The sequence below is a fragment of the Entelurus aequoreus genome, linkage group LG08, assembly GCF_033978785.1.
Source record: "Entelurus aequoreus isolate RoL-2023_Sb linkage group LG08, RoL_Eaeq_v1.1, whole genome shotgun sequence".
NCBI lineage: Eukaryota > Metazoa > Chordata > Actinopteri > Syngnathiformes > Syngnathidae > Entelurus > Entelurus aequoreus.
Window position 1 is genome coordinate 41,064,829 of NC_084738.1, and position 25,444 is coordinate 41,090,272.

General features: G+C 39.5%; 1 protein-coding gene across 1 annotated transcript; it reads right to left on the reverse strand.

Annotated features, from left to right (window-relative positions):
* Positions 1-251: 251 nt before the first annotated feature.
* On the reverse strand, positions 252-25,250 carry LOC133655888 (forkhead box protein K2-like). The gene is made up of 9 exons (XM_062056490.1): positions 24,760-25,250; positions 17,841-18,035; positions 17,619-17,760; positions 15,379-15,525; positions 11,143-11,336; positions 10,846-11,048; positions 6,635-6,871; positions 6,361-6,558; positions 252-711 (listed from the first exon to the last, which is right to left on the reverse strand). The coding sequence occupies exons 1-9, from the start codon at positions 25,053-25,055 to the stop codon at positions 491-493; spliced, it is 1,833 nt and encodes a 610-aa protein (XP_061912474.1). The 5' UTR covers positions 25,056-25,250; the 3' UTR covers positions 252-490.
* Between the last annotated feature and the right edge of the window lie 194 nt (positions 25,251-25,444).

Below are 25,444 nucleotides of genomic sequence, written 5' to 3' on the forward strand. Positions count from 1 at the left end.
ATATATATATATATATATATATATATATATATATATATATATATATATATATATATATATACATATTGTATATGCATATACATATATCCTCACAAGTAGGTCAAGGTAGGCTAGCTGCCAAAGATGGGAATGTTCACGCACTTCTCTCCAGGTGTGACTTTCTCTCAGTGGCGTGTTTCATTCCGACACAAATTTATAAGTGCTGAGATGCTACCAGGGCTGGGGTTGTCGTCAACTTTCAGTCAAAACAATTCATCTGGATTTTTTTTATTTCAATAGTTCTTCTTTTTCTGTGCTTCAAGGGGAATTGTTGGGTTTTTTAGTTCCACATAAAAGAAAAAAGGCAATTCTCCAGTAATCTGTTGTCTTTTTTGGCACCTTGGAGTAGATGAAAATCAGTGAAGGTGAAAATGTCAAGAGTGTGAAGGCCGAGGGGGTCAATGTGTAGAGGGAGGCAGGGCTCAGGATGCAGTTGGAGAGAAAAGGCGGGTTACTTGTTCCCTACAGCTTCACTGACTGCCTCTTCTCCAGCGCCGTCTGCAGCACAGCCTCTGTTACCATTGGCAGTTGAAGACTCCTCCTTGTTGCCCTCCTGCGTCTTCGCCCTCTTTGGAGCCGGTGGCTCCTGCAGCTCACCGTTTTGCCTCTTGGTAGGGAGGGATGCCGAGGCGGAAGCGTGTGTGGCCAGAAGGTGGAGAGGGTTTGCAACAGCTGCATGGGAGTATAAAAAATGTGAGACGTTTTGCCTTCTTTGGCTCCTGATGTCCTCCATAGTTTAGTAGAATTGACTTGTTTGGTGGAAACTTTGAAGTCAAATACCCCTGCAGCCCTATGATAGTAGTGCCATTATGATTACTTGACATAATCAACAATGTCAACAGAAACAATTTGTTGACAGACAGAGATTGGTTATGGTTGACGTGTCACAACATTGACATTTTAATTGATACGCTGTTACGGAGTTATCCATTTGACCGTGCCGTTTACTTTCTCACATCTTCAGGGCTAGTGAGGAGGCAGAAGCATAATTACTAGTAAAATGATAAGATATCAACCCAAACACTTTAAAGTGTGGTAACAGTTTAAAAAAAAAGCTAGCATATTCAGCAATAGAGATGTAACCATATGAACATTTCCTATCACGGTTATTGTGACGGTGTGTTGTGTGTAAGTTACTAACACATTTCATTGATGAAATCTATTTTTCCAAGAAAGAAGGTTCCACTTTGCACTTTTTTTTTATAAATATAAGCAGCTAAATGGTTAAGCAGGCTGCTAAATTTTAAATAATAGGCCCAGGTAGATCGATCCAAACATCAATAGTATACAAAAACAAACCAAGCAGTATCAGTAAATGATCAATGCTTATGTGATCATTATTTTTCTTATAGTTACAACAAAACCATTTTTTGTGGATTTTGTTAGTTTACAAACTAGTCTCTGGATATAGGAGGACTTTTTTTTTTTTTCAAACCTATTGTGTATTATTGACTTTTTTTTTTACTTAAATAATTGTGTATTATTAAAAGAGAATATAGAAATAATGTAAATATTCAATTGGTTTTTTTAGACTGCTGTCCTGTTTTACCCCTCATTATTGTGAACACAAATTGAAAGACAAAATCATAAAATAATCTAATGGTCTTTAATATTTTAAAGCAAAAAGTGTCAGGTCAGCAGTAGTATCACCAATACTTACCCTATAACTACTTGGTATTGTATTGATACCCACATTTGTAGTATTGCCCAATACTTTTCAGGGTTTCCCTCTAATGTATTTGATTGTGGCAGTGCGCCACGGCAACATATTAGCCGCCACACCTTAAAAATGAGGGATTTTACATGAAATCTAAATAAAGTAATACAATGTACAATAATACTCCGCCAAAATGGTGTGTTCACAGACCATGGGAAAATAAACATCATAACACACTAGCATACACATTACCACCAGTAGGTAGTTATAGTATGAATGGATATATATATAGTTTATTATTTGCCCACTATTGACTAAAATTTGGAAGAAAAAAGACATACTTTTATCACAGAAACAGCGCTGCTGAAACCGGACGTTGTGATGCTGTGAGGCATGCCTATTCAACTGGCGGCCCGCAGGCCACATCCGGCCCACCAAAGCTTTTCACTTGGCCGGCCGAACATCGCCCAAATAGGCTTGATGAAAGCATTAAAACTAGGGTTGATCATGTATGCAGTACTCTCGCCACCCCGCAAGGGTCAACAGCGAGGCATATGTGTCACAATAAAGCAGCAATGGGGTGAGTAGAAGAAGACTACTCATTCAACCCTGAAAAAAAAATAAAAATCTAAATAAATCGCAAAAATCTGATTTTTAACGACTGGACAACAAAGTATGAATGGTCTGCCCCGAGAAAGTGCTCGAGTCATTGTTTTCTGCCGGACCTTTTAAGCGACGGACACATTGGTCCAGACAAGCAGCAACAATGGTAGAAATCCACAAAACTTGGTCAAACGTGTAAGTAGATATAGTTTGTGCATGAAGATATTTAGTTTGTTTTGTATTGAAATTGAGAATTTCATGATGTCTTTTGTATTTGTGGTCGTGTTGTTTTTGGTCTGAGAGTAACGAGCAAACCTCGTTTAATACATGTAGTGCTAATTTGACCAGTAGAGGGCGACAACGCTAAAAGTGATAAGTCACATGCATTCACTACGTTTCCATGCACTAAATTAGCCTGATATCTCAAATAGTTTGTTTTTTTTGTATTTTCACACCTACTTGTGAAGTCCAAGTGTCCATGCTCTCCCTCTAATGCGACTATTGGTCATACGCCATGTGCCTCCCGTACACTGGGGGGCGCTTATTTCATTTTAGCGCGGATAGCTGAATTACTTTTCCGATTGACTAATGACGTCACACTAGGCATTGCGGATCCTTACAACTTATTTTAACAGATGCCCGCTGTAATATTGGCACAGATTAAAAATATTACGTCTCTAAGTGAAATGCTGATGTAAAAACAGCATCAAGAAATTATCTTAGAATACACTATGATCATGACTACCAAGAATGTATCGAGGCGGATGCAGGTCCGATGCAAATAAAGACCGGCGGAAGAGTTTTTTCGAAGGAATTTTTAGTGTGAAGAGGTTTGTGTACGCCTTATTAATATACCTGATTCATAATCTTTTATCTCATTCGTATTTTGTTTTGGAGTCCAAATTAAAACAACATTTTACATTTCCTTAGCTACCTTCATAAATAAATCTCTGTTTCTTCTTTTCTACCATTGAATCACTTCCAAATGTTCTGTATGTTTTAATTTGTGAAGCAAATAAACAATCTTCTCTTAATTACAATTGTTGCTATGTTTTTATTAAATGGTATCTGCTTCCAGGTTGTATCCCACGCGTTGAGATTGGCACAGGTGCGATACAAAGGGTCCTCTCCGGCCGCACGAGAGATCTGGTTTCGCATAATCCAGGTGTGTTAGTCCGATTTTTCAAAGACCGGACAAGGTCGTATTAAGGTGTATTCATGAGTTGTAGGAGCCTTATTTAGAGCCGAACTATTTGAGAAATCGGACTAAGTTAGTGCATGGACATTTACTGAATGTTTGGTGTGTGAACATTATGTAATCTCTACATGTGTAAACATTTGTAGTTTATTGTGTGAAAATATTAAGCCTAAACCTTCTATTTTATTTACCGTCTTTTTTGGAGTATAAGGCGCACCGGCCGAAAATGAATAATAAAGAAGGAAAAAAACATATACAAACCCTGTTTCCATATGAGTTGGGAAATTGTGTTAGATGTAAATATAAACGGAATACAATGATTTGCAAATCATTTTCAACCCATATTCAGTTGAATATGCTACAAAGACAACATATTTGATGTTCAAACTGATAAACTTTTTTTTTTGTGCAAATAATCATAAACTTAGAATTTGATGCCAGCAACACGTGACAAAGAAGTTGGGAAAGGTGGCAATAAATACTGATAAAGTTGAGGAATGCTCATCAAACACTTATTAGGAACATCCCACAGGTGAACAGGCAAATTGGGAACAGGTGGGTGCCATGATTGGGTATAAAAGTAGATTCCATAAAATGCTCAGTCATTCACAAACAAGGATGGGGCGAGGGTCACCACTTTGTCAACAAATGCGTGAGCAAATTGTTGAACAGTTTAAGAAAAACCTTTCTCAACCAGCTATTGCAAGGAATTTAGGGATTTCACCATCTACGCTCCATAATATCATCAAAGGGTTCAGAGAATCTGGAGAAATCACTGCACGTAAGCAGCTAAGCCCGTGACCTTCGATCCCTCAGGCTGTACTGCATCAACAAGCGACATCAGTGTGTAAAGGATATCACCACATGGGCTCAGGAACACTTCAGAAACCCACTGTCAGTAACTACAGTTGGTCGCTACATTTGTAAGTGCAAGTTAAAACTCACCTATGCGAGGCGAAAACCGTTTATCAACAACACCCAGAAACGCCGTCGGCTTCGCTGGGCCTGAGCTCATCTAAGATGGACTGATACAAAGTGGAAAAGTGTTCTGTGGTCTGACGAGTCCACATTTCAAATTGTTTTTGGAAACTGTGGACGTCGTGTCCTTCGGACCAAAGAGGAAAAGAACCATCCGGATTGTTATAGGCGCAAAGTGTAAAAGCCAGCATGTGTGATGGAATGGGGGTGTATTAGTGCCCAAGACATGGGTAACTTACACATCTGTGAAGGCACCATTAATGCTGAACCGTACATAAAGCTTTTGGAGCAACATATGTTGCCATCCAAGCAACGTTACCATGGACGCCCCTGCTTATTTCAGCAAGACAATGCCAAGCCACGTGTTACATCAACGTGGCTTCATAGTAAAAGAGTGCGGGTACTAGACTGGCCTGCCTGTAGTCCAGACCTGTCTCCCATTGAAAATGTGTAGTGCATTATGAAGCCTAAAATACCACAACGGAGACCCCCGAACTGTTGAACAACTTAAGCTGTACATCAAGCAAGAATGGGAAAGAATTCCACCTGAGAAGCTTCAAAAATGTGTCTCCTCAGTTCCCAAACATTTACTGAGTGTTGTTAAAAGGAAAGGCCATGTAACACAGTGGTGAACATGCCCTTTCCCAACTACTTTGGCATGTGTTGCAGCCATGACATTCTAAGTTAATTATTATTTGCAAAAAAAAAATAGAGTTTATGAGTTTGAACATCAAATGTGTTGTCTTTGTAGTGCATTCAATTGAATATGGGTTGAAAAGGATGTGCAAATCATTGTATTCTGTTTATATTTACATCTAACACAATTTCCCAACTCATATGGAAACGGGGTTTGTATAAGTCACACAGGAGTATAAGTCGCATTTTTTGTGGAAATGTATTTGATAAAACCCAACACCAAGAATAGACATTTGAAAGGCAATTTAAAATAAATAAAGAATAGTGAACAACAGACTGAATAAGTGTACGTTATATGACGCATAAATAACCAACTGAGAACGTGCCTGGTATGTTAACGTAACGTATTATGGTAAGAGTCATTCAAATAACTAACATATAGAACATGCTATACGTTTACCAAACAATCTGTCACTCCTAATCGGTAAATCCCATTAAATCTTATACGTGTAGTCTCTTACGTGAATGAGCTAAATAATATTATTTGATATTTTACGGTAATGTGTTAATAATTTCACACACAATTAGCTCCTGAGTATAAGTCGCACCCCCGGCCAAACTATGAAAAAAACTGCGACTTATAGTCCGAAAAATACGGTATGTAAAATACACAATGGATGTTATAATTTTGTTATGTTTATATTTTCAGTCTTACAAAAAATAAATGAAGGAAGAAGTGTACAGGAATAATACTAAGGAAGGAAAATAATTCAAAAGAAGGAACATCAATAAGTTAAAAAAAAAACTGAGCTTTTTTTTCTTCATGCTTTGAACTATCCGCACACGCTGGAAACGGTTGACAGTGCAGTATGTAAGCCCATTAGTTTACTTAGCAATTAAGTAAACGCAGTCTCAAAGAAATATAACCTGCGGAGGCACTTTCTGACGTAACTTCCACATTTCGATGACCGGCTATTGGGCTCCTGAAACTGCAGCCCTCTTCATTATGTAGTTGAATTGCCTTGCCGTAAGCTAAACGCACGGGGTTGTCTGGATTGGAGGCAGCATGTCCGTGCTGAGAACATACTTGAAGTATTCGAGATATACCCGCGGACGCTATGTACAAAATGTACAATCATCAAAATTAAGAAATTACAGACTGAATTTATAAGTGACTCTTTATAATAACAAAATAACTTTTTGAAACTTTTGAAACCTACTGAAATAAATCAGAGAGTCAGGGAGTCACCTGTGCCAGCCGTGGAATTGATAGAAACCAGGTGAGTCCCATTCTGTGTGATGGCCTTTATAGGAAGCTGGTGCTGGCCAAGCGGAGTCTGTTGCATGATGGTTACTGTGGCCATGGGAGTGGCCTGAGAGCTTTGGATGATGCGACTGACTCCGCCTTTCGACGAGGTAGTAATAGATGTCACCGACTCCATTTTCACTGTTAACAAGGGGGACAGTAGTCAGCTCACAAACAACAGAACGAATGATAATCTTTATTAAAAGTGTGTTCAAACCTTTAATCTCTTGATGGTCTCCTCTTCCATTCTCCTGAGGGTCTGTCTTTAGTGTACCAGCTGTCATGGTGACGGCTGGGATCTGGTGGACAACGTGCACAGTCTGCATGCTGGGCGTGGGGCTAACTGTTGTTACAATGGCCGGTGTTGCCATGGCGTAGGTCACTGGCTTCATGGTCGTCTGAGGTATCTGGCGTTGTACGGCGATCAATACCGGCTGGTTACTCAGAGGAGAACCTGTTGATATGCACATTTGGAAAGAGATGTGTCATTAAAACAAACTTTGGATGCAACACTGTCCACAAGGATGGGCATTGTAATTGATTAAAAAATGTTTCAATGGGTGGAATTGATTGCCACTCAGTGGCCTAGTGGTTAGAGTGTCCGCCCTGAGATCAGTAGGTTGTGAGTTCAAACCCCGGCCGAGTCATACCAAAGACTATAAAAATGGGACCCATTACCTGCCTGCTTGGCACTCAGCATCAAGGGTTGGAATTGGGGGTTAAATCACCAAAAATTATTCCCGGGCGCGGCACCGCTGCTGCCCACTGCTTCCTTCACCTCCCAGGGGGTGAACAAGGGGATGGGTCAAATGCAGAGGACAAATTTCACCACACCTTGTGTGTGTGTGACAATCATTGGTACTTTAACTTTAATAAACAGGTCTTTAAGAAATTGAGGCAAAATGGAGTACAGTCGACCCTCGCCACATCATGCTTCACTATGTGGCCCATTTTTTAAGCGTATTTACATATTTCTGGCCTAAAATATGTCTTATGTGTCTAATATATTACAGTAGATTAGTTATCCAATTTTTATCACGTTGAGGCGATCAATATTTACCCAGCGGACATCTGTTTCCAGTTTAACAGAAACTTCCAGTGTCATGGCAAAACATCCTGCGTTCACTTTCACATTAAGCGGAAATAAAAACGGTTTATGCACGAATAACACAGCTCCACATCGGTGAGCCTTTTACATTAGCAATGTGGAATGACAATAATGGGAAAAACGCAATGCAAAATGGCAAATGTCCATGACTATCTTCACTGCGACTATCAAGTTGACCAACTTTTGGCAGAACAACCTTCGCCTGGGCTTTCGGCAGATAAAAGCCCAGTTCCAACTGAGAGGAATTACCCAGCATGTCATGGTAGTGTCAATGCATGCAATGTTGGAGGTTCCTCCCTGTACCGGCAAGTAGAACGCACCAAAGGAAAATGTGTTAATGTTTTTTGTAATTTTGTAAGGCCTGGGACCAATTAGACACTTGGCTGCCACCAGCAAAGATGCTCAGTCTTTAAGAGTTCCTATTATTCAAAATAACCTTTTCTTACCCGTTGGTACATGTTTTTATGTATTTGGGATCACCATAAGTAATGTTCTCTCTAAGTTTTCAAGTGTGTGAGCAAACACAAAAACACCCTGAGCATTCAGTGAAATACAGACGTGCACACTGTGGCCATACCAGCAGGACATCTTTCTCAAACCTGAGATAACAATTTAAATGTCTTATTATTATAATCAAGTGACGGTAGTCGTTTTCATGAGATTAATTTCTAATATAAGTGATTTGGCCCACTTAAACATTGTTTTATCAGCTATGTACTATAGTATTATATACTTGTGTGGGGGTCCTGCTTTGGAAAGATTGTGTAGCCCTTTCAGAGATGATGTTTAGTTCCCCTTAAAACATTCACATGTTGCATGAGATGAAGTGTACATTCCTGTAACTTTCTGTCTGTAAAATAAATATTTCTATTAGCAATTCTGTAATCTAGTAACATCATTTCATGATTAATATCCAAAAAATAACATTCTTAATAAATGACAGTAGAATAAGCACACATCTGATTGAGAAGTCATAGTGTAACGACCTGGAATTTACACTTAATGTGTAGTGTTGGAGTTGCCTAACTTTGTGTGTGGCCTTAAACGCATCAGTGGCTAATTGCCATGAGTGTATGTGTTGGTGCAGGTGAGAGAGAGAGCAAGCGGCTGCTGTTGATATAACAGATGACAAAGAGTTGCTTTTGGCTTGGTTTGTACGGTAGACAATGACCAGTTTTGCTAGATAGAAGTATTTAACAATTTGTTTTGGTGTGGCTATGGCCGACAATAAATTTCGCTAAATATAAAGGGATTGATGGAATTCCTGTCCTCCTTAAAATGTCTCGACAGACCATACAATAATTTAACAGTGTTGACAAACATTAATGTATCTGTTGTGGCCGCCTTTCGTCACCTGTTACTCACCGTTGCATTGTAAAATCCTACAAATGAACTTGTGTTTATTTTGTTTAGAATGGGATTTGATTCTGTGCGCGGCATAGATCTGCTGTGCGCAGAGGACGCATGAGCAGTGCGCAATTGCGCACCTTAGAGGGAATGTTGCCCATAAGTCCCGAAAATTTGAAACCACACCATAGAGGGATGGCGGAGATACTTATAAAACAATCTTGCTTTCTTCCAAACTTACTCCAAACGAGACATTTGGAATTTAAGATTTTAGTGACGTATTTTGCCTTAGATAAGCCAGCGGATATCACCATATACGGTAGAGGTTTACTTGAAGAGCTTTGCACACGTCCATAATTTTTATTCAGTTTTAGTCAATAAGTTACTAATTTTTCTCTATCCTCTTTCCGTAGGGCAGGCAGGCTCCAACATGCATGCTAAAATCCTCCACTGTTGTCATTTCTAATACTATATAGTGTGTAGTTCTAACTTACATTACTTGTTAGTAGACTCCATATAGAAGCGCTAAACACTACAACATGGCTGATGGGGAAGAGACGCAGTCGAAGGGGGCTTGGCACATTCCGAGAAGACATTCAGAAATTGGCTTGAAGATGGTCTGTAAAAATAAAATCTTTGCAAAATTTTGACCAAAGCACCACCATTACATGTTATGTAGACCAGAAGGAACTAAAACTCTAACACACAAAAATACAATTTGTGTGTTCTGACAAGTTGCTATCTATTATTTATTGCCATTAGTCTTTCTTATATAACATGCAGTTGTAAAACATTACAATTCCATGTAATTTATCTTTTTCTGGTGTGCAATATGTTAATAGTGTGATTTATTATTTATCTTATTGCAATATTTTCAAGTTTGTTTCATTCTTTATGTTAATGTAGATCCTTTGTCTCGTTTGTATGTCAATTTTATCCAATGTATCCTGTAGGGTGGCGTGGCTGGAAACTAGAGGGTTCCATGTTCGATAGGGATGTCCGATAAATGCTTTAAAATGTAATTTTAGAATTTATCGGCATCGGTTTCAAAATTATTGGTATCGGTTTCAAGAAGTAAAATGTATGACTTTTTAAAACGCCGCTGTGTACACGGACGTAGAGAGAAGTACAGAGCGCCAATAAACCTTAATGGCACTGCCTTTGCGTGCCGGCCCAGTCACATAATACCTACGGCTTTTCACACACACACAAGTGAATGCCATGCATACTTGGTCAACAGCCATACAGGTCACACTGAGGGTGTCCGTATAACTTTAACACTGTTACAAGTATGCGCCACACTGTGAACCCACACCAAACAAGAAGGACAAACACATAGAACATCCGCACCGTAACACAACATAAACACAACAGAACAAATACCCAGAACCCCTTGCAACACAAACTCTTCCGGGACGCTACAATATACACCCCCCGCTACCACCAACTCCCCCCCCCCAATCTCCTGAATTCGGTACCGGTCCGTGGACCGATTGGTACCGGGCCGCGGCCGCACAAGAAATTTTAAAATTTTTAAAATTAAATCAACATAAAAAACACAATATATACATTATATATCAATATAAATCAATACAGTCTGCAGGGATACAGTCCGTAAGCACACATGATTGTATTTCTTTATGACAAAAAAAAAAAAAATTTTTTTTTTTTTACTACATACCCCCAATAGCAACACAAGTTTTTCTTACACAGCTATTGTGTTCAAAGTATGTATTTTATATATAATTTGTTTATTTTTACCACTGGTTTTTTATTGTTTATTGTCCCATGAAGCATATCATTTGTATATTCGGGTCAATACGGTATTCTTGTAAATAATCAAAATTTGCAATGGTGCTGCGTAATGCATTCTGTATATTTCTGCATATATTTCTATTCTCCTATGTACATCTTCTATCAGCTCTTCCATCGATAAAATTATGGAGATAACGCCTAATCTATGATGAATTTACCAGGGGAGTTTTGTGCAAAGCGAGCCTCTTGGATGACAGCAAGTTTGGGCTGTAGGGTGGCAACATGGGAGGGGGCCGGTGGAAGAGTTGGCTCGGGCTCCATAGGGACTGGGGACCCCTCTCTGGAGAGGCTATCGGGGGTTTGCACACCACTGGAGTGAGCAGAGAGTGCCCCCGTGTGGTTGGGAGAAGCAGGAGCACTCCTGGAAACGGAGAGAGGGTTATTTATTCTTGTGGAAGACACGAGTTGTTACAGTAAAACACAGATACAATCAAATGTTAGCTTTGGGCATATACCTGGAAGAGAGGGGCCCTACGGGAGTTCTGAAGCAGGGAACACCCCTGGGCCTACGTTTCCTGAAGGCTTGTTCCATGAGCTTGCCTTCAGAAGCAGGGTCTATCCTCCAGAAGGAGCCTTTCCCTGGCTCCTCCTGAGATCGTGCTACTTTGATGAAGTACCGGTTCAGAGACAAGTTGTGGCGGATTGAGTTCTAGACACAGATATTAATGAGTAGTTCAGAAACATTATCAATGTTTTCCATACACTGATTTATTTGTGGCGGGCAGCCACAGGTAAATATGAAAATGTTTGGGACTACATGTTAGAAATCTCTGTGTTTATGCATAGACTTTATCATACTTCTCCTAAGCATGAGTGATGTTTATTGATGTTCTGATGTCATCATACTAACATTCCAGGAATTTGCACTGTTGCCATCGCGCCAATTAACGCAAATTCAACCAATCCCTGCCATTGGTCATAAACACATTTTACTGGGACTTATCTGGGGAATTTCCCTTATTTTGCTCCCATTTTATGCAAATTAGATTTCCTTAACAGGAACATCGGATAGCTACATTACTTAGTAGAGCTGCAACGATTAATTGATTAATTAGATTTGTATTCTGTTGATTTGATTAATTGTTGAGTGTAATTATTCAAAATGTATAAAACCTCAACAATGTTAACATAGTTTCAACACAGCTGCTGCAATAGAGCATATATGAGAGTGGTGGTGTGGGTGCGTGCCAATGAGTGTTGCGCCTGTATGGCTGCGAACAGCAGAAAGCGGCGATGGAGAGAAATGGTTCATAAGTAAAGAGCAACGAGGGGAAAGAGAGGAAAGGGCAAAAGTGGTCATAAGTTTCAGATCACTTTAAACTTAAAAAGACAAGGAGGCGCAATGTTTGTACTGTCAAACGGAGAAGGCATTCCACCATATCGATGCTGCAGTACATTACCAAAAAGCACCTTGTAAGCAAACAACCAGAAACAGGATAAAAGTCTGTTTTGGCAGGGAGCAAACGCCATCTTTAGTCTTGACTTGCATTATGGAAGTTCTATTCAAACACATGCGGGGCATGTAAGAACATGTTGGTGTTAATGCTAATTCTTGTATTTTAATGCTAACCAGGGATCCCAGTGAGGTAGAGAAAGAGAGGAATTTAAAATATCAGCTGGAGGTGAAGAGAGGCCCTTTTGGGGTTCATTTGAAGAGATTTTACAATTTTCAAGATACTTTGTAAGTCATTCCCGACATTGAAATTCTCTAAAAATGCAATTTAAAAATATTCCTAGGGCTAGTAGTGTTTTCATGTATGAAAAGATCAATATGAAGTTTCAAATACATTTCAGAATATTTACATAATTATGAAAAATAATGATATAATTATGATAATTATTGTAATTGTAAAAACTCTGGTATTTTGTTAAACTAGTACCGGTAAGTTACTTAGTAAAGTCATGGATGTAAGATTGCATTCATGGTGTCTGCTACAAGTTTGTTTGCTTACAAAATAAAATGAAGCATTTTATTACACAATCTTAAGAAATTCATGATTATACATTATACTGCTTTTTAGGCAACTTTGCCATGCAGCTCTAGATCTAGTACAAGCTAGTAGGTTTAGTATTGTAAATCATGATTAAAATCCTGAAACATATCTACTGGTCAACAGCAATATGCCATGACTCACCAGGAAGTCTGTAATTTTATTTTCTCAAAATTTTCTCTCTGCATGTTTATCCTAACATCCAACAGAGACACAGTTCTACGACATGTTGAAAAAGTTGTGAGACCGCCGGAGCGAGGAATTCCGAAACACGTGTTTTTTCAAAACAAAATCACCACACAAAATTTACCAATCCTACTGTACAGTGTGATATTAACAGACTAAACACAAGTACCTAAACATGCGAAATGTTAAGAACACATTCACTAGCAAAAACGCAGCAAAGCCGCTAACATTTATGTTTCGTCGTCACACAATATTTTACTTCAGAGCATTCTTGAATGTCAACAGAAGCAACTGACACAGACCCAAACATACTGTAATGTAGTGATGTGAGGAAATGTGCAGAGGCTTTGAGGCGTGTCGAGAAATGAAGGGGGCTTTTCCGCAAAGCGCGCATCGAGGCTTATTTTATGTAGAGGACCCAGGAATGATGACGTGTGAAGCCTCGTGGCTCACCTGTACCGCGTGACTTTTTCAAGACACGGTTCAGATTTTGCTGGGAGATTTGACAATTTATAAACCGCCCAAGCTCCATTAAAAATATGGGCTTTTAAGAGTTGTGGTAATTTTGGAATCTGAATAGTGAATACAATTTGTTTTCAAAATGCCAATAAAATCCATGTATGACGACTTAAATCAACTTATTTTGATCATGTCAGTCAACTTTTGGCAGTGCAATGGTTTGCGCATAAACCTTTTATGCCACATGACATGGGTTCGATTCTCAACAACGTCAGTTCGCGAATGGGTTTATCACTGTAAACATTACGTTTAATAAAGTAACACATTCTTTTTTTCTTTTTTTTTTAACCAGCCACTAGAAATCAATAGCTGGATGATAGAGGGGTTTTGTCAAGAAAAAACCCCTGCCTAAAACCAAAACCAAAACTAAACTAAATATCCTCCGTTCTGTACACTATTGTCCAAGTTACATTATATAGTCATCTTCCTCTTCATGCCATTTTCTCAAAGGAAACACATAAAACATATTTTAGTATACAGAAAACCATTCGGTCAAACATTTATTGTGATTCATTGTCATTTCCAAGAGCTATAACAGACGCAACAATTCAGTGCATGACACATTATGTGGTGAAGATACAGCTGTTTGTAATCATACAATTGACCAGCAGGTGGTGTCTTGTGCCAAGGCATGCATTGAAGCTTCAGAAAGTCTCACACCAATCGGCTCAAGTAGCTCAATGCCTCCTGAGGCTTCATCTGACCATCACAACTGTAATGTTCCAAGAATGGAGGCTCCCACAAATTCCCAGTTTGTCTTCATTTATTTGAAGAAAAGCCACTCTTGTACAACAAGCTCAATGTACGTCCCTCTCCATTCTTGGCAACACTCGCACAAACTCACCAGATAACAACACCTCACTTCCTCATCCTTGCCCCGGAAGTCCCGCAACCCCAGTTAAAGCCACTGGCTACAACGCTGTAGCCAGCCGCTAAAGCAACCTGCGCATTGTTTTGGCGGTTTTATAAGAACATCGGAAAAAAATTACCACTTTTGCTAGAAAAATTGCGAAATTCCGCTCAATAGCGAGCCACTGTGACTTTTTACTTGTTAAAGGACTAGGGATGTAATGGTAAACTATATAATGATAAACTGCGGCAAAACTCGGGACGGTTAGTAACACCGTTTAATTTTTAAATTATTAAAAAGACGTCATTTATTATTGCATTCTAGGCGGCACTGCTCACGTCCTGGTAACGCACCAGCAGCCGCGCCTCCGAAGACGGCGCATGCGCACTAGCGCTGTTTGCAATGGCGGAAAACAACAGACGGACCTTGCTCTTGAGATTTTGCCCTCGTAGTAAACGGACAAAATCTGAAGTCTGGACATATTTTGGATTGATAAAGCATGCTGAAAGTAAAATAATTGAGGACAGTCAGTCCATCACCAGAAAATGCAGGAAAAAAATCAGGCAACACTTCAAACACGTTGAGCCAACTTGTTCTAATACACCAATGAAAATGAAAATGAAATTTAGCATTTATACTGTAGCAAAAGTCATCACATGTCTGCCACAATCATGTGTGTTGTTACATGTGTATTCCATGTCGAGAGCAGTTTTGATTTGACTCAACTAAAATTAATGTTTTGGGCATTGTTTTATCCAGACACATACATTTGTCCAAATGTGGCCAAGTAGACGCATTGTGGGTTTCCTGGACGACGTCTACATCGTTAAAAAGAAAATCTAAGGAAGAGAATTCCTCTGCCATCTTACACTAGTTTTTTTTTATGTATAAATCGCCCGCTTGAATATTCCCTCTTTAACACTGACATTAAGTGGCCAACTGACACAAAGGCACACATTACCCCCAATATATTGGTGGGAGAAGACATTGCTATGCTAATTTTTACAAACGTTTTCAGAAGTATGCTGTTTGCTCTATTCAAACAATAAAGCAGTTTGTGATAAACCAAATGAGCTTGCATGGCCTACATCACCAAATGAACAAACACACATTTACTGATACAATAAAGTGAGCATTACACTGACCTGCCAGCCTTTATCAGCCGTTCTGTAGTAGGGGTAATTCTTGGTGATGTGGGTGTATATTCCATTCAATGTCAGCTGTTTATCTGGGGCCATGGTAATTGCTTGGACTATCAACTGTGCATATGAATACGGTGGTTTGGCGTCATCCTGGAGAGAAGAAAATTGGGGCTGTCAAACAATTACAATTTTTAATCAGATTAACAACAGTTTTTAAATGTATTATTTATGATTAATCACCATTTGCAAGTACATCTAAATATGCCAACTTTCACTGTACTGTATATGACACGGCATAATTATACATGTTTAACATACTGTATGTTTATAAACAGCTCCAAATGAAAAGAGAATTCAAATCAGGTTAAAAAAATAATAGTACACACCATATTATTTGCCTCTTTCTTGCATGTCTCTGTGCACATTTTAATTTTCAAATGCAGTACAGGAAGAAGAGTAGAATTAAGAATAGTCACTTACACTTTTTGTTTTTAACTGTTTTATCATTGTTCTTTTTGTGAAAAAAAAAAATTCTCAAAATCCATCCATAGTGCCAGTCAGCTCATTGGAATCCATCTTGCCTATGTGGTTCATGTTGTGTTCAACATAACAGTTTAGACTTTTGGTTGATTTATTCTCTGTTTCTACCATTATTTGCTGTTGTGTGCTTTCATTTTGTTACATCTGTTTCCAGTTTTCATTCTTAAAAAACTGCTATTTGCCTGCATTTAGGGAATGGAGCAAAGCTATCTTTCATCTTGTAATATTCCTTTGAAGGGGGAGTGTATTAATCAAGGTACCCACGGTGATTTTCGAAATCTGAAGAGATGTTTTTATATGTTACAGATGCCACACATTAAGATAAAACAATGGAGTTGAGATCTTTCAGGCATGTGAGCACCTTTTGAGAAAAAAAAATTCTACCAGCACAAAGTGCTGCCACGGAAGCTCTGAAAGAAATTTTTTGAAAGTCAAAACTACATTTGCTGCAATTGGGTGCGTGTCTACACATTTTACCTTTAGATTTATTCTCATCTACAACCTCTTTTGGCTGTCTTTTTGACACATGTTCCATGTAATGTACCACAGTATTTTTAAGTTTTTTAGTAGATAATTTACTAACATTATCATTGAAAATGTAATGCAAAATTCTATAACATGCATGCCACACCCCCTTGGGCAATATACTTTCTATGTTGAGACCCCTGTTTACATCCGTCACGTCAAAAAAATATTAATATATATATTAATAAATGTTTTAGAACTACAAGTCAGGATTTCCCCTTAATATAATTGAATGTGGCGTGCCGACAACAAGTAAGCAAGCGAGAAGATACTAATTAGCAAGCTTGTTTCTGCGCCCCTGTTGTCTTCCTGCCCTGCAATTCAGTGCGGCATTTAGGCAGGAGGAAGAGCAAATACCTGCAGCTCAGGCAAGCTTTCAACAAATTTTGTTTAGACCCTAATTTTTTTATATTGTGGTGGGTTTACATTATTCACCCACGGACTTTTGTTAATGTTGGAGAGTTCCGGTCGGTCGGGTTTTCATGGGACACATTTCCGGTGTTGTATGTTATTGCGCTGCAAAGCCATGGATGGATACTGCTCAATTGCTGATTAGAAAATAAATGTCATTAAAACAATTAGCTCCATCTTTTGATATTACTCCTTCGACTCCTATCCTTACACGCTACAATATTTCATTAAAAAAACGTGCTTATCGCTGAGTTACATAGTTTCATTTTGTCTGCTTTCAGCTATTTTTACTCTGAGGTCTGTGCTTTTTTTGGCTCTATGCATGAGGCCGTGTTACTTTTTTTGTACCTTAACTTATTAAAGACTCTATTGATCTTACACGTCCATTGTCCTTGCATCCTGTGATAAGATAGAGCAATTTATTTAAAAATAATAATAAATTAGTTGCCCCCATTCACACGTTATTTTGACAACCCAAAAGAAAAATACAGGAAAGTGGATATTTTTGGAAAAATAATATTTTTAGCTGTGGTTTGCATACAAAATGGCTCACAATTGACTGAATTGAATAGAGTTCTGTATTCCAAATTCTACCCTGCAGTGAGTGTTAAGCAATTTTTAGACTTCAACGAGGACATTCTCAGCACATTACTGAAATAAAAGCATTTTACAAAATGCATTATTAATAATGCAGACTCACAGACATTACACGTGCATCAATATCCTGTTTGATGAAGGCTTATCTGATTGGGACCACCTTCACTCACCTTTGGGCTGTCTTCCCCAGAGGCTTCCTTGTCGTTTTCAGAATGGGAGTTATCTGCTATAAGGTCTGAGGCCAGAAGTCGATTGTTTCGATAGCTAGACAGTCCCGCCCCCCTCGGGCTTGAAGGGCAGGAGTTTGCCGCACTATAACAATTTTGAAATGTTTCCAAATTCAGATGAAGAAACAAAACCACAAGATTGAAAGTGCCATCCCTTAAACTCACCTGAGGGTGCCTGTGGGTGAAGGCAGTGGGCTCATAAGATGGGCTATATTGTCCGGAATGTTGATGGTAAGTGGGGATATTTGAGGTTGCACAGACTTGACCGGTGATTCCGGCACACTCCTTGGTTCCTTTTTTTCAGCAGAAAGTGCTGTGAAAGTGATTTTTATACTTGTGCTGGGGAATCGGAAGCAACATCTAAAAACAAACAAGCAAAAAAAAAAAATTCAAACCACATACATATAACAAAAATGTTATGTTTCATGTTACTATGTTTTGTGTTTACAACGCACTTACATAAATTATTAATACAATGACAAAAGACAGCTAGTTGTGTGTGCGGATGAATAATACATGTTTGCGTGTCGCTACACTGAGGAAATATGTCGTCGCTACTGGTCTTTTTTTAGCTAAAGTTAGTGTATATCAATGGCTTTTTATTTTATTTTTACCTTATAAATAAATGATAAATGGGTTGTACTTGTATAGCGCTTTTCTACCTTCAAGGTACTCAAAGCGCTTTGACAGTATTTCCACATTTACCCATTCACACACACATTCACACACTGATGGCGGGAACTGCCATGCAAGGCGCTAACCAGCAGCCATCAGAGGCAAAGGGTGAAGTGTCTTGCCCAAGGACACAATGGACGTGACTAGGAAGGTAGAAGATGGGAATTGAACCCCAGTAACCAGCAACACTCCGATTGCTGGTACAGCCACTCTACCAACTTCGCCACGCCGTCCCGTCCCCTTATAAAATATAAACAACATTACCAGCTAGCATATGTTTAAATATCTACTCATACAAGTTATATACAATTGTATTAAAATTGTCATTCAGCCTGAATAGGATTGCTGACACTCATGGCCAATGATGTGCGATATAAACCATAGTACGACATAAACAATGTCCATGGTACAATATAATACTCTATTGTTTACATCTTAATTTTAACAGCTGCTTAGAGGCTAAAGTAACTGAAAAGCTGTTGCTTTGCGGTAACATTTTTACGTCTCTTTAAATAACTTTACGGCCAGGGCCAGTTGAGCATGGATGTCAACAATATAGCAGTTTGCTACTAGCTAGACGTAAAACTTAGACTTACACAAACTTTAATGATCCACAAGGGAAATTGTTCCACACAGTAGCTCAGTTACAAATGATGGAAAAGATGGAAAGGACAATGCAGGTATAAAATAGACTAAAAGCAATATAAAATATAACATATATATGTAATATTTACATAATATATGTACAGTATATAATATATACTGATACATTATATTATATGTTTATAACATATATAAAATATATAACAATTACCATGTACCATATTACAGTATATGTAACAGCTGCAGCATAAAATAGAGAGTAAAACACTACAGAATGCTAAACTAACAAAACCCGAAGAGGAATCGGTGCCAAAAAGAGGGAAAATTAACTATTTTGTGTGACTTTGGTTTGGATTAAAAAATGTGGACACCAATTGAACAACGCTAATCTGGTAATAGCGACTTGAACATGTTAAATCTTTTCTATCACTCAAACACACATCATGTAGAACAGTAAAGAGACCATGTCAAAATGTGACAAAGTACTAACGTTTCCTCAAAACCACAAACTATGAAAATAAAAAAAACACACCAAAAAAGCCTGACAGAGTTGTTGTCTAAAGGCATTGTCTATCTAAAGCAGTCCCAGAGACACTAAGAAATTTCAGATGCCATCTCAAAATTTGTGTTCATATGGCTCTAGTATACATTGTCGAAAAGAGCTGGCACGAAAAATTATTTTAGTTTTTTTAAATGTCTTGTCCCTTTATGTATAAAATATGTGATTTATAAATAAAAGGAGATAAGTTAAGTTAAGAAAGATTTAGTGTATGTATGTATATGTATCATAAGAAATAATTCCATCCATCCATTTTCTACTGCTTGTCCCTCTTGCGGTCGTTGGGGTGCTGAAGCCTATCCCAGCTGCACTCGGGTGGAAGGCGGGGTACACCCTGAACAGGTCGCCACCTCATTGCAGACAACATTCACACTCTAGGGACCTTTTAGTGTTGCCAACCAACCTATCCCCAGGTGTATGTCAATTCTACATTGTGATATATATCGTTATTGGGATATATAGTGATCTATATCAGGATATATATTTGTATCCATATTGCACAACACTACTCATGGCAGTCTCATTTACAAAATCAGTCCAACAGGAGCTACCAACAATGTGTTACTTAGGGCGAAGCTTATATGCTTGGAGCAGGGGCAGGGAGTGATGAAATGCTTGCAGCACGTTCAAAATGTTGTACTAGACAGTCCCATACAGTTAAAAAAAATCTGTGTTATTAATAAATGTTAACATATATGCGTGGGTTCCCTACGGGTACTCCGGCTTCCTCCCACCTCCAAAGACATGCACCTGGGGATAGGTTGATTGGCAACACTAAATGGTCCCTAGTGTGTGAATGTGAGTGTGAATGTTGTCTGTCTATCTGTGTTGGCCCTGTGATGAGGTGGCGACTTGTCCAGGGTGTACCACGCCTTCCACCCGAATGCAGCTGAGATAGACTCCAGGACCCCCCGCGACACCGAAAGGGACAAGCGGTAGAAAATGGATGGATGGATGTTTAAATTATGTTGTTTTGCTATATTTTCAATTGTTGTTGCTTATTGTACAATGTACTTAGTTGAGTTTTTCAAGTGCCTGGAAACTTTTTGTGATTTTCATTGCTGTATTAAAAACAACTAGCAACAAATCCAGCATCTTTTACAGGTGTTATTATAGACCGTTCATGTGCTGAGAGATTCTACTTCTGTCCCTCTATGTGCCCAACAGAGAGAGAGCATCAGCGAGCATGACGTCACACTTGCTTCGCGCTGCTGCTCCAGTTGGAATTTCTCTCCTTAAAAGCCACCACTGTCCTCTTAACATTAGCGCATTTTGTAGATCGCTGTGTGCGGATATATCTGGGATACATTAAAATTACGTCCACATCGCAGACAAGCTGACTACGCTCCAGACAATTGCGTGTGTCTTGTATATGTCACAACATTTGGTTTCAGCAGCTATGTTTTCTTTTTTCAGTGGCCGAGTTTTTGGTGCATCATTTGTTAATAGTGCGCAAATAATAGCTTGTATATAACCATGCATACTGTAACAACCTGCTGATGGTAATGTTTTATGTTCGTGTGGTTTTGAGTTGATGTTCATTTTCCCCATGATCCCAAACACACCGTCGGTGCCTGGAAGCGAATTTGCGAAGAATGAGAAAGTGTTGTTGTATGTCTAGGGAAGCACGGAGACAAAAGTGTTAGCACGGGAGGTAAAACCTTTTGGAATTTGGCCTGTTATCATTAGATTGGCAATTAAAGGTAAAAATAGCGTCGGACTGTTTTACTGTTTTCCCGTAAAAAAATATATTTTCAAGGTGTGGCAGCTATGATTTTGCCGTGGCGATGTGCTACCATCTGTTACATTAAGGGGAAACCCTGGGTGATCAAAGTACGTCTTTTTTTCGGCGGCTAAATTTTTGGTGCATCACTAGTCAATAGTGCTCAAATAAATCTAATAAATAAATAAATAAAAATAAATAAAATAAATCAATTCTTATTGCAACTACCTGCTTGTCTTAAAGCGTATGTTTGTCTGTTATGATGTTAATTTTTCTCATGGTCTTGAACGGATCGGTTTGGCAGAGAATGAGTAAGTGTTATGTGTCTGGGAGTGTGAACAGACAAAATATTTGTTGGCTTGGTCTCATCCATCCATCCATTTTCTACCGCTTGTCCCTTGGTCCTGTTAGCATAAAATTGGCATAAAAGGTCAAGAGTGTCGGACTTTGTGTGTCTTCTTTTGGACACTACAATACATTATATTACTTTGTTTTCACGTAAAAAAACCCTCCCATTTTTAAGGTGTGGCGGGTAACATTTTGCCGTGGCGCACCGCCACAATCAAATACATTAAGGGGAAACCCCGGCGACAGCATAAAATGGTTGACGGAAACTTTGTGGTGACAGCAGTATGAGGTCTGTCAAATTAGTTCGAAATGGGTGGACGACGATGAGTCTACGACCAGCAGCCAAGGACAATGTAAGCAAACATGGGCGCTTAAATATTTTAAATAGTAGATTATTGCATATTGTTTGAATGTGTGGCAACTTGAGACAATAATGTGTTGAGGAACAGTCTAAAAATAACATTTAGCAGTTTTATGCATTTAAAGGAATAGCCTAAAATTTAAAAGTCGTAAATAGACTCACTATTGCAATTTTTGGCAGACAAATCGCAATTAGGTTTCGTCTCAAATTCGTGCAGCACTAATGTCCATCCATCCATTTTCTGCTGGAGCCTATCTCAGCTGCATTAGGGCAGAAGGCGGGGTACACCCTGGACAAGTCGCCACCTCATCGCAGGGCCAACACAGATGGACAGACAACATTCACACACTAAGGAGTCATACCAAAGACTATAAAAATGGGACCCATTACCTCCCTGATTGGCACTCAGCATCAAGGGTTGGAATTGGGGGTTAAATCACCAAAAATGATTCCTGGGCGCGGCCACCGCTGCTGCCCACTGCTCCCCTCACCTCCCAGGGGGTGATCAAGGGGATGGGTCAAATGCAGAGAATAATTTCACCACACCTAGTGTGTGTGTGACTATCATTGGTACTTTAACTTAATGTAGTGTTGCCAATCAACATATCCAGTGTTTTTGATTGATTGAGACTTTTATTATCCCACTGGGGTGAGTTTTCCTTGCCCGTATGTGGCCTCTGTACCGAGGATGTCGTTGTGGCTTGTACAGCCCTTTGAGACACCTGTGATTTAGGGCTATATAAATAAACATTGATTGATTAGCAGATTGCACAGTACAGTACATATTCCGTACAATTGACCACTAAATGGTAACACCCGAATACGTTTTTCAACTTGTTTAAGTCGGGGTCCACGTTAACCAATTCATGGTAAGTATGAAGCATTTCCTGTTTTTACCTCCTTTTGAAAGCACTACTTTCAAATAGAATGCTTTCTCCTTCTGTTTCATAGCATCATGTACAATAAAAGTAACAGATGTTTCACACTGATTGGTACAGCTTCAACAACCATCTGAATGTCGCTCCTGTTGTCATTGTTTACTACACGGGAAAATAAATAGCTGATCACTGACAGTTGTGGTGATTTCTACTTAGGAAACAGCTTTTGCACAGATAATTGCACGTCACGCAGTCAACCTATGAAATGAGCAAGGTGGTTTTATTTTATCCGGCGACCCCGAGAAGGACAAGCGGTAGTAAATGAATGGATAGACGGCGGAGACACTGCGCAAGCGCATAATCCAAGTTTTCGTCTGCCTCTCCCTCACTTGCAACGTATCCTAGTTCAGTGTTTTTCAACCTTTTTTGAGCCGAGGCACATTTTTTGCGTTAAAAAAATGCGGAGGCACATCACCAGCAGAAATCATTAAAAACGAAACTCAGTTGACAGTAAAAAGTTGTTGTTGCAATTGTTGGGTATGGCTTTAAAACATAACCAAGCATGCATCAATATAGCTCTTGTCTCAAAGTAGGTGTACTGTCAAAGTAGGTGTACTGTCACCACCTGTCACATCACGTCCTGACTTATTTGGACTTTTTTGCTGTTTTCCTGTGTGTAGTGTTTTAGTTCTTGTCTTGCGCTCCTATTTTGGTGGCTTTTTCTCTTTTTGTGGTATTTTCCTGTAGCAATTTCATGTCTTCCTTTGAGCGATATTCCCCGCACCTACTTTGTTTTAGCAATCAAGACTATTTAAGTTGTGTTTATCCTTCTTTGTGGGGACATTGTTGATTGTCATGTCATGTTCGGATGTACTTTGTCTTTGCTCCACAGTAAGTCTTTGCTGTTGTCCAGCATTCTGTTTTTCTTTACTTTTTAGCCAGTTCAGTTTTAGTTTTGTTCTGCATAGCCTACCCTAAGCTTCAATGCCTTTTTTTAAGGGCACTCACCTTTTGTTTATTTTTGGTTTAAGCATTAGACACCTTTATACCTGCACACTGCCTCCCGCTGTTTCCGACATCTACAAAGCAATTAGCTACCGGCTGCCACCTACTGATATGGAAGAGTATAACACGGTTACTCTGCCGAGCTCTAGACAGCACCGACACTCAACAACAACACATCATTTGCAGACTATAACTACTGGTTTGCAAAAAATATTTTTAACCCAAATAGGTGAAATTACATAATCTCCCACGGCACACCAGACTGTATCTCACGGCACACTAGGCACAGTGGTTGAAAAACACGGTCCTAGTTCATTAACAAAATATCTAGCCCCAGCTTCTTAAACACGACTGTTTCAGCTGTAAACTGGGTTTGCTTCAAGTATATATCTCAACCGAATCGCCATTTTGTAAATTTGCAAAATGTCGCCGGTTATACATGAATATTGTTTATATTGCTTAATTGCTGTCCCTCATGGCTAGCATGTAGACTGGGAGCTTTACCAAACGCATCAGACTTGAGGCATAATTACGTAGAAATGCAAGTATTTAAAATTTGCACAGGGTTCCGGAGGTAACCAGTCTCCAATTCAAACAAACAGGCGTTGGGGGTTAAACGCAATGCTAATTCTTCCAAAGCGCAAATTTGGTGAAAATATACAGGCCGAATAAAACAATTTCAAATGACGCCGTGGATTTAAATGGAGGGAACTTATTTGCTTGGCTACAAGCGCAGGCATGTTTTCACTGCCATATTTAGCATGGAGGTTTGGCGTGACGTTATCGTACAAACCGAGTGCGTCCTTTGACACAACACGTGCAACACAGCTGCCGGACAGCCAAACAACAACACGACATTACCACCACAATGTGTGCAGTGCTGGCCCCCTTTTTAACACCACCACCAAGAATAATTATAATAATAATCCTACATTCGTGGAAGCTGCAGAGGTGGAGCCCCTCTTCTCTGGAACACCCCATCCACAAACACCCCGTTTTTCCCCAGGCATCGGAGGTAGAATTCCCCCGTGCAAGTGCCATCTTCACCCGCCGTGAAAATCTCCAGGTGCCGCCTGGAAATGAAGCTCGAGTGTCCCATGCTGACGTCCACGGAGCCCTGCGAGGAGTTCCGGCCTATGGTCAGCGACCTTTTCTTCATCAAATACTCGAATTCTCGGCCCTCGAGCCGGGCTACAGCCGGCCCCGACATCCCGCTAACCACCGCCATCTTTTCAGGAGTCTGCTGGGTGTTTGGAATTGTGTTTTAAATGACGTTCGGGTGGTTGCAGTAAGGCAAGGCAGGCTACTCGTGTGTATTTGTAAATTTAAAAAAAAGAATGTGCCAAATTTGAAAGCGCTAAGGCTCTAACAAGGGACGTGCTAGGCGTGCTAGACCGACCCGGGCTACGGCGGCTCCGACCTACCGCCGCGAAGGAGAGGGAAAAAAAATTGAAGCGTGTGGGCCAATGAAAAGCGAGCAAACGGGCGGAAGTGGCGTGAAAGGCGTGCCGTTGGACCAATTAAAAGCGACTCCGGGCAGGAAGCTACAGTGTGTTTACCAATTGCAATTACAATAAAAATAGACGAATACACGCGTGGTTGGTTGCACTATTCATG

Excerpts from the sequence above, each read along its gene's own strand:
- LOC133655888 (XM_062056490.1), bottom strand. The coding sequence starts at position 25,055 with ATGGCGGTGGTTAGCGGGATGTCGGGGCCGGCTGTAGCCCGGCTCGAG. Across the intron at positions 6,559-6,634 it reads AGACCATCAAGAGATTAAAG|TGAAAATGGAGTCGGTGACA; the intron begins GTTTGAACACAC and ends CCTTGTTAACAG. Across the intron at positions 712-6,360 it reads CAATTCCACGGCTGGCACAG|CTGTTGCAAACCCTCTCCAC; the intron begins GTGACTCCCTGA and ends ACTCCCATGCAG.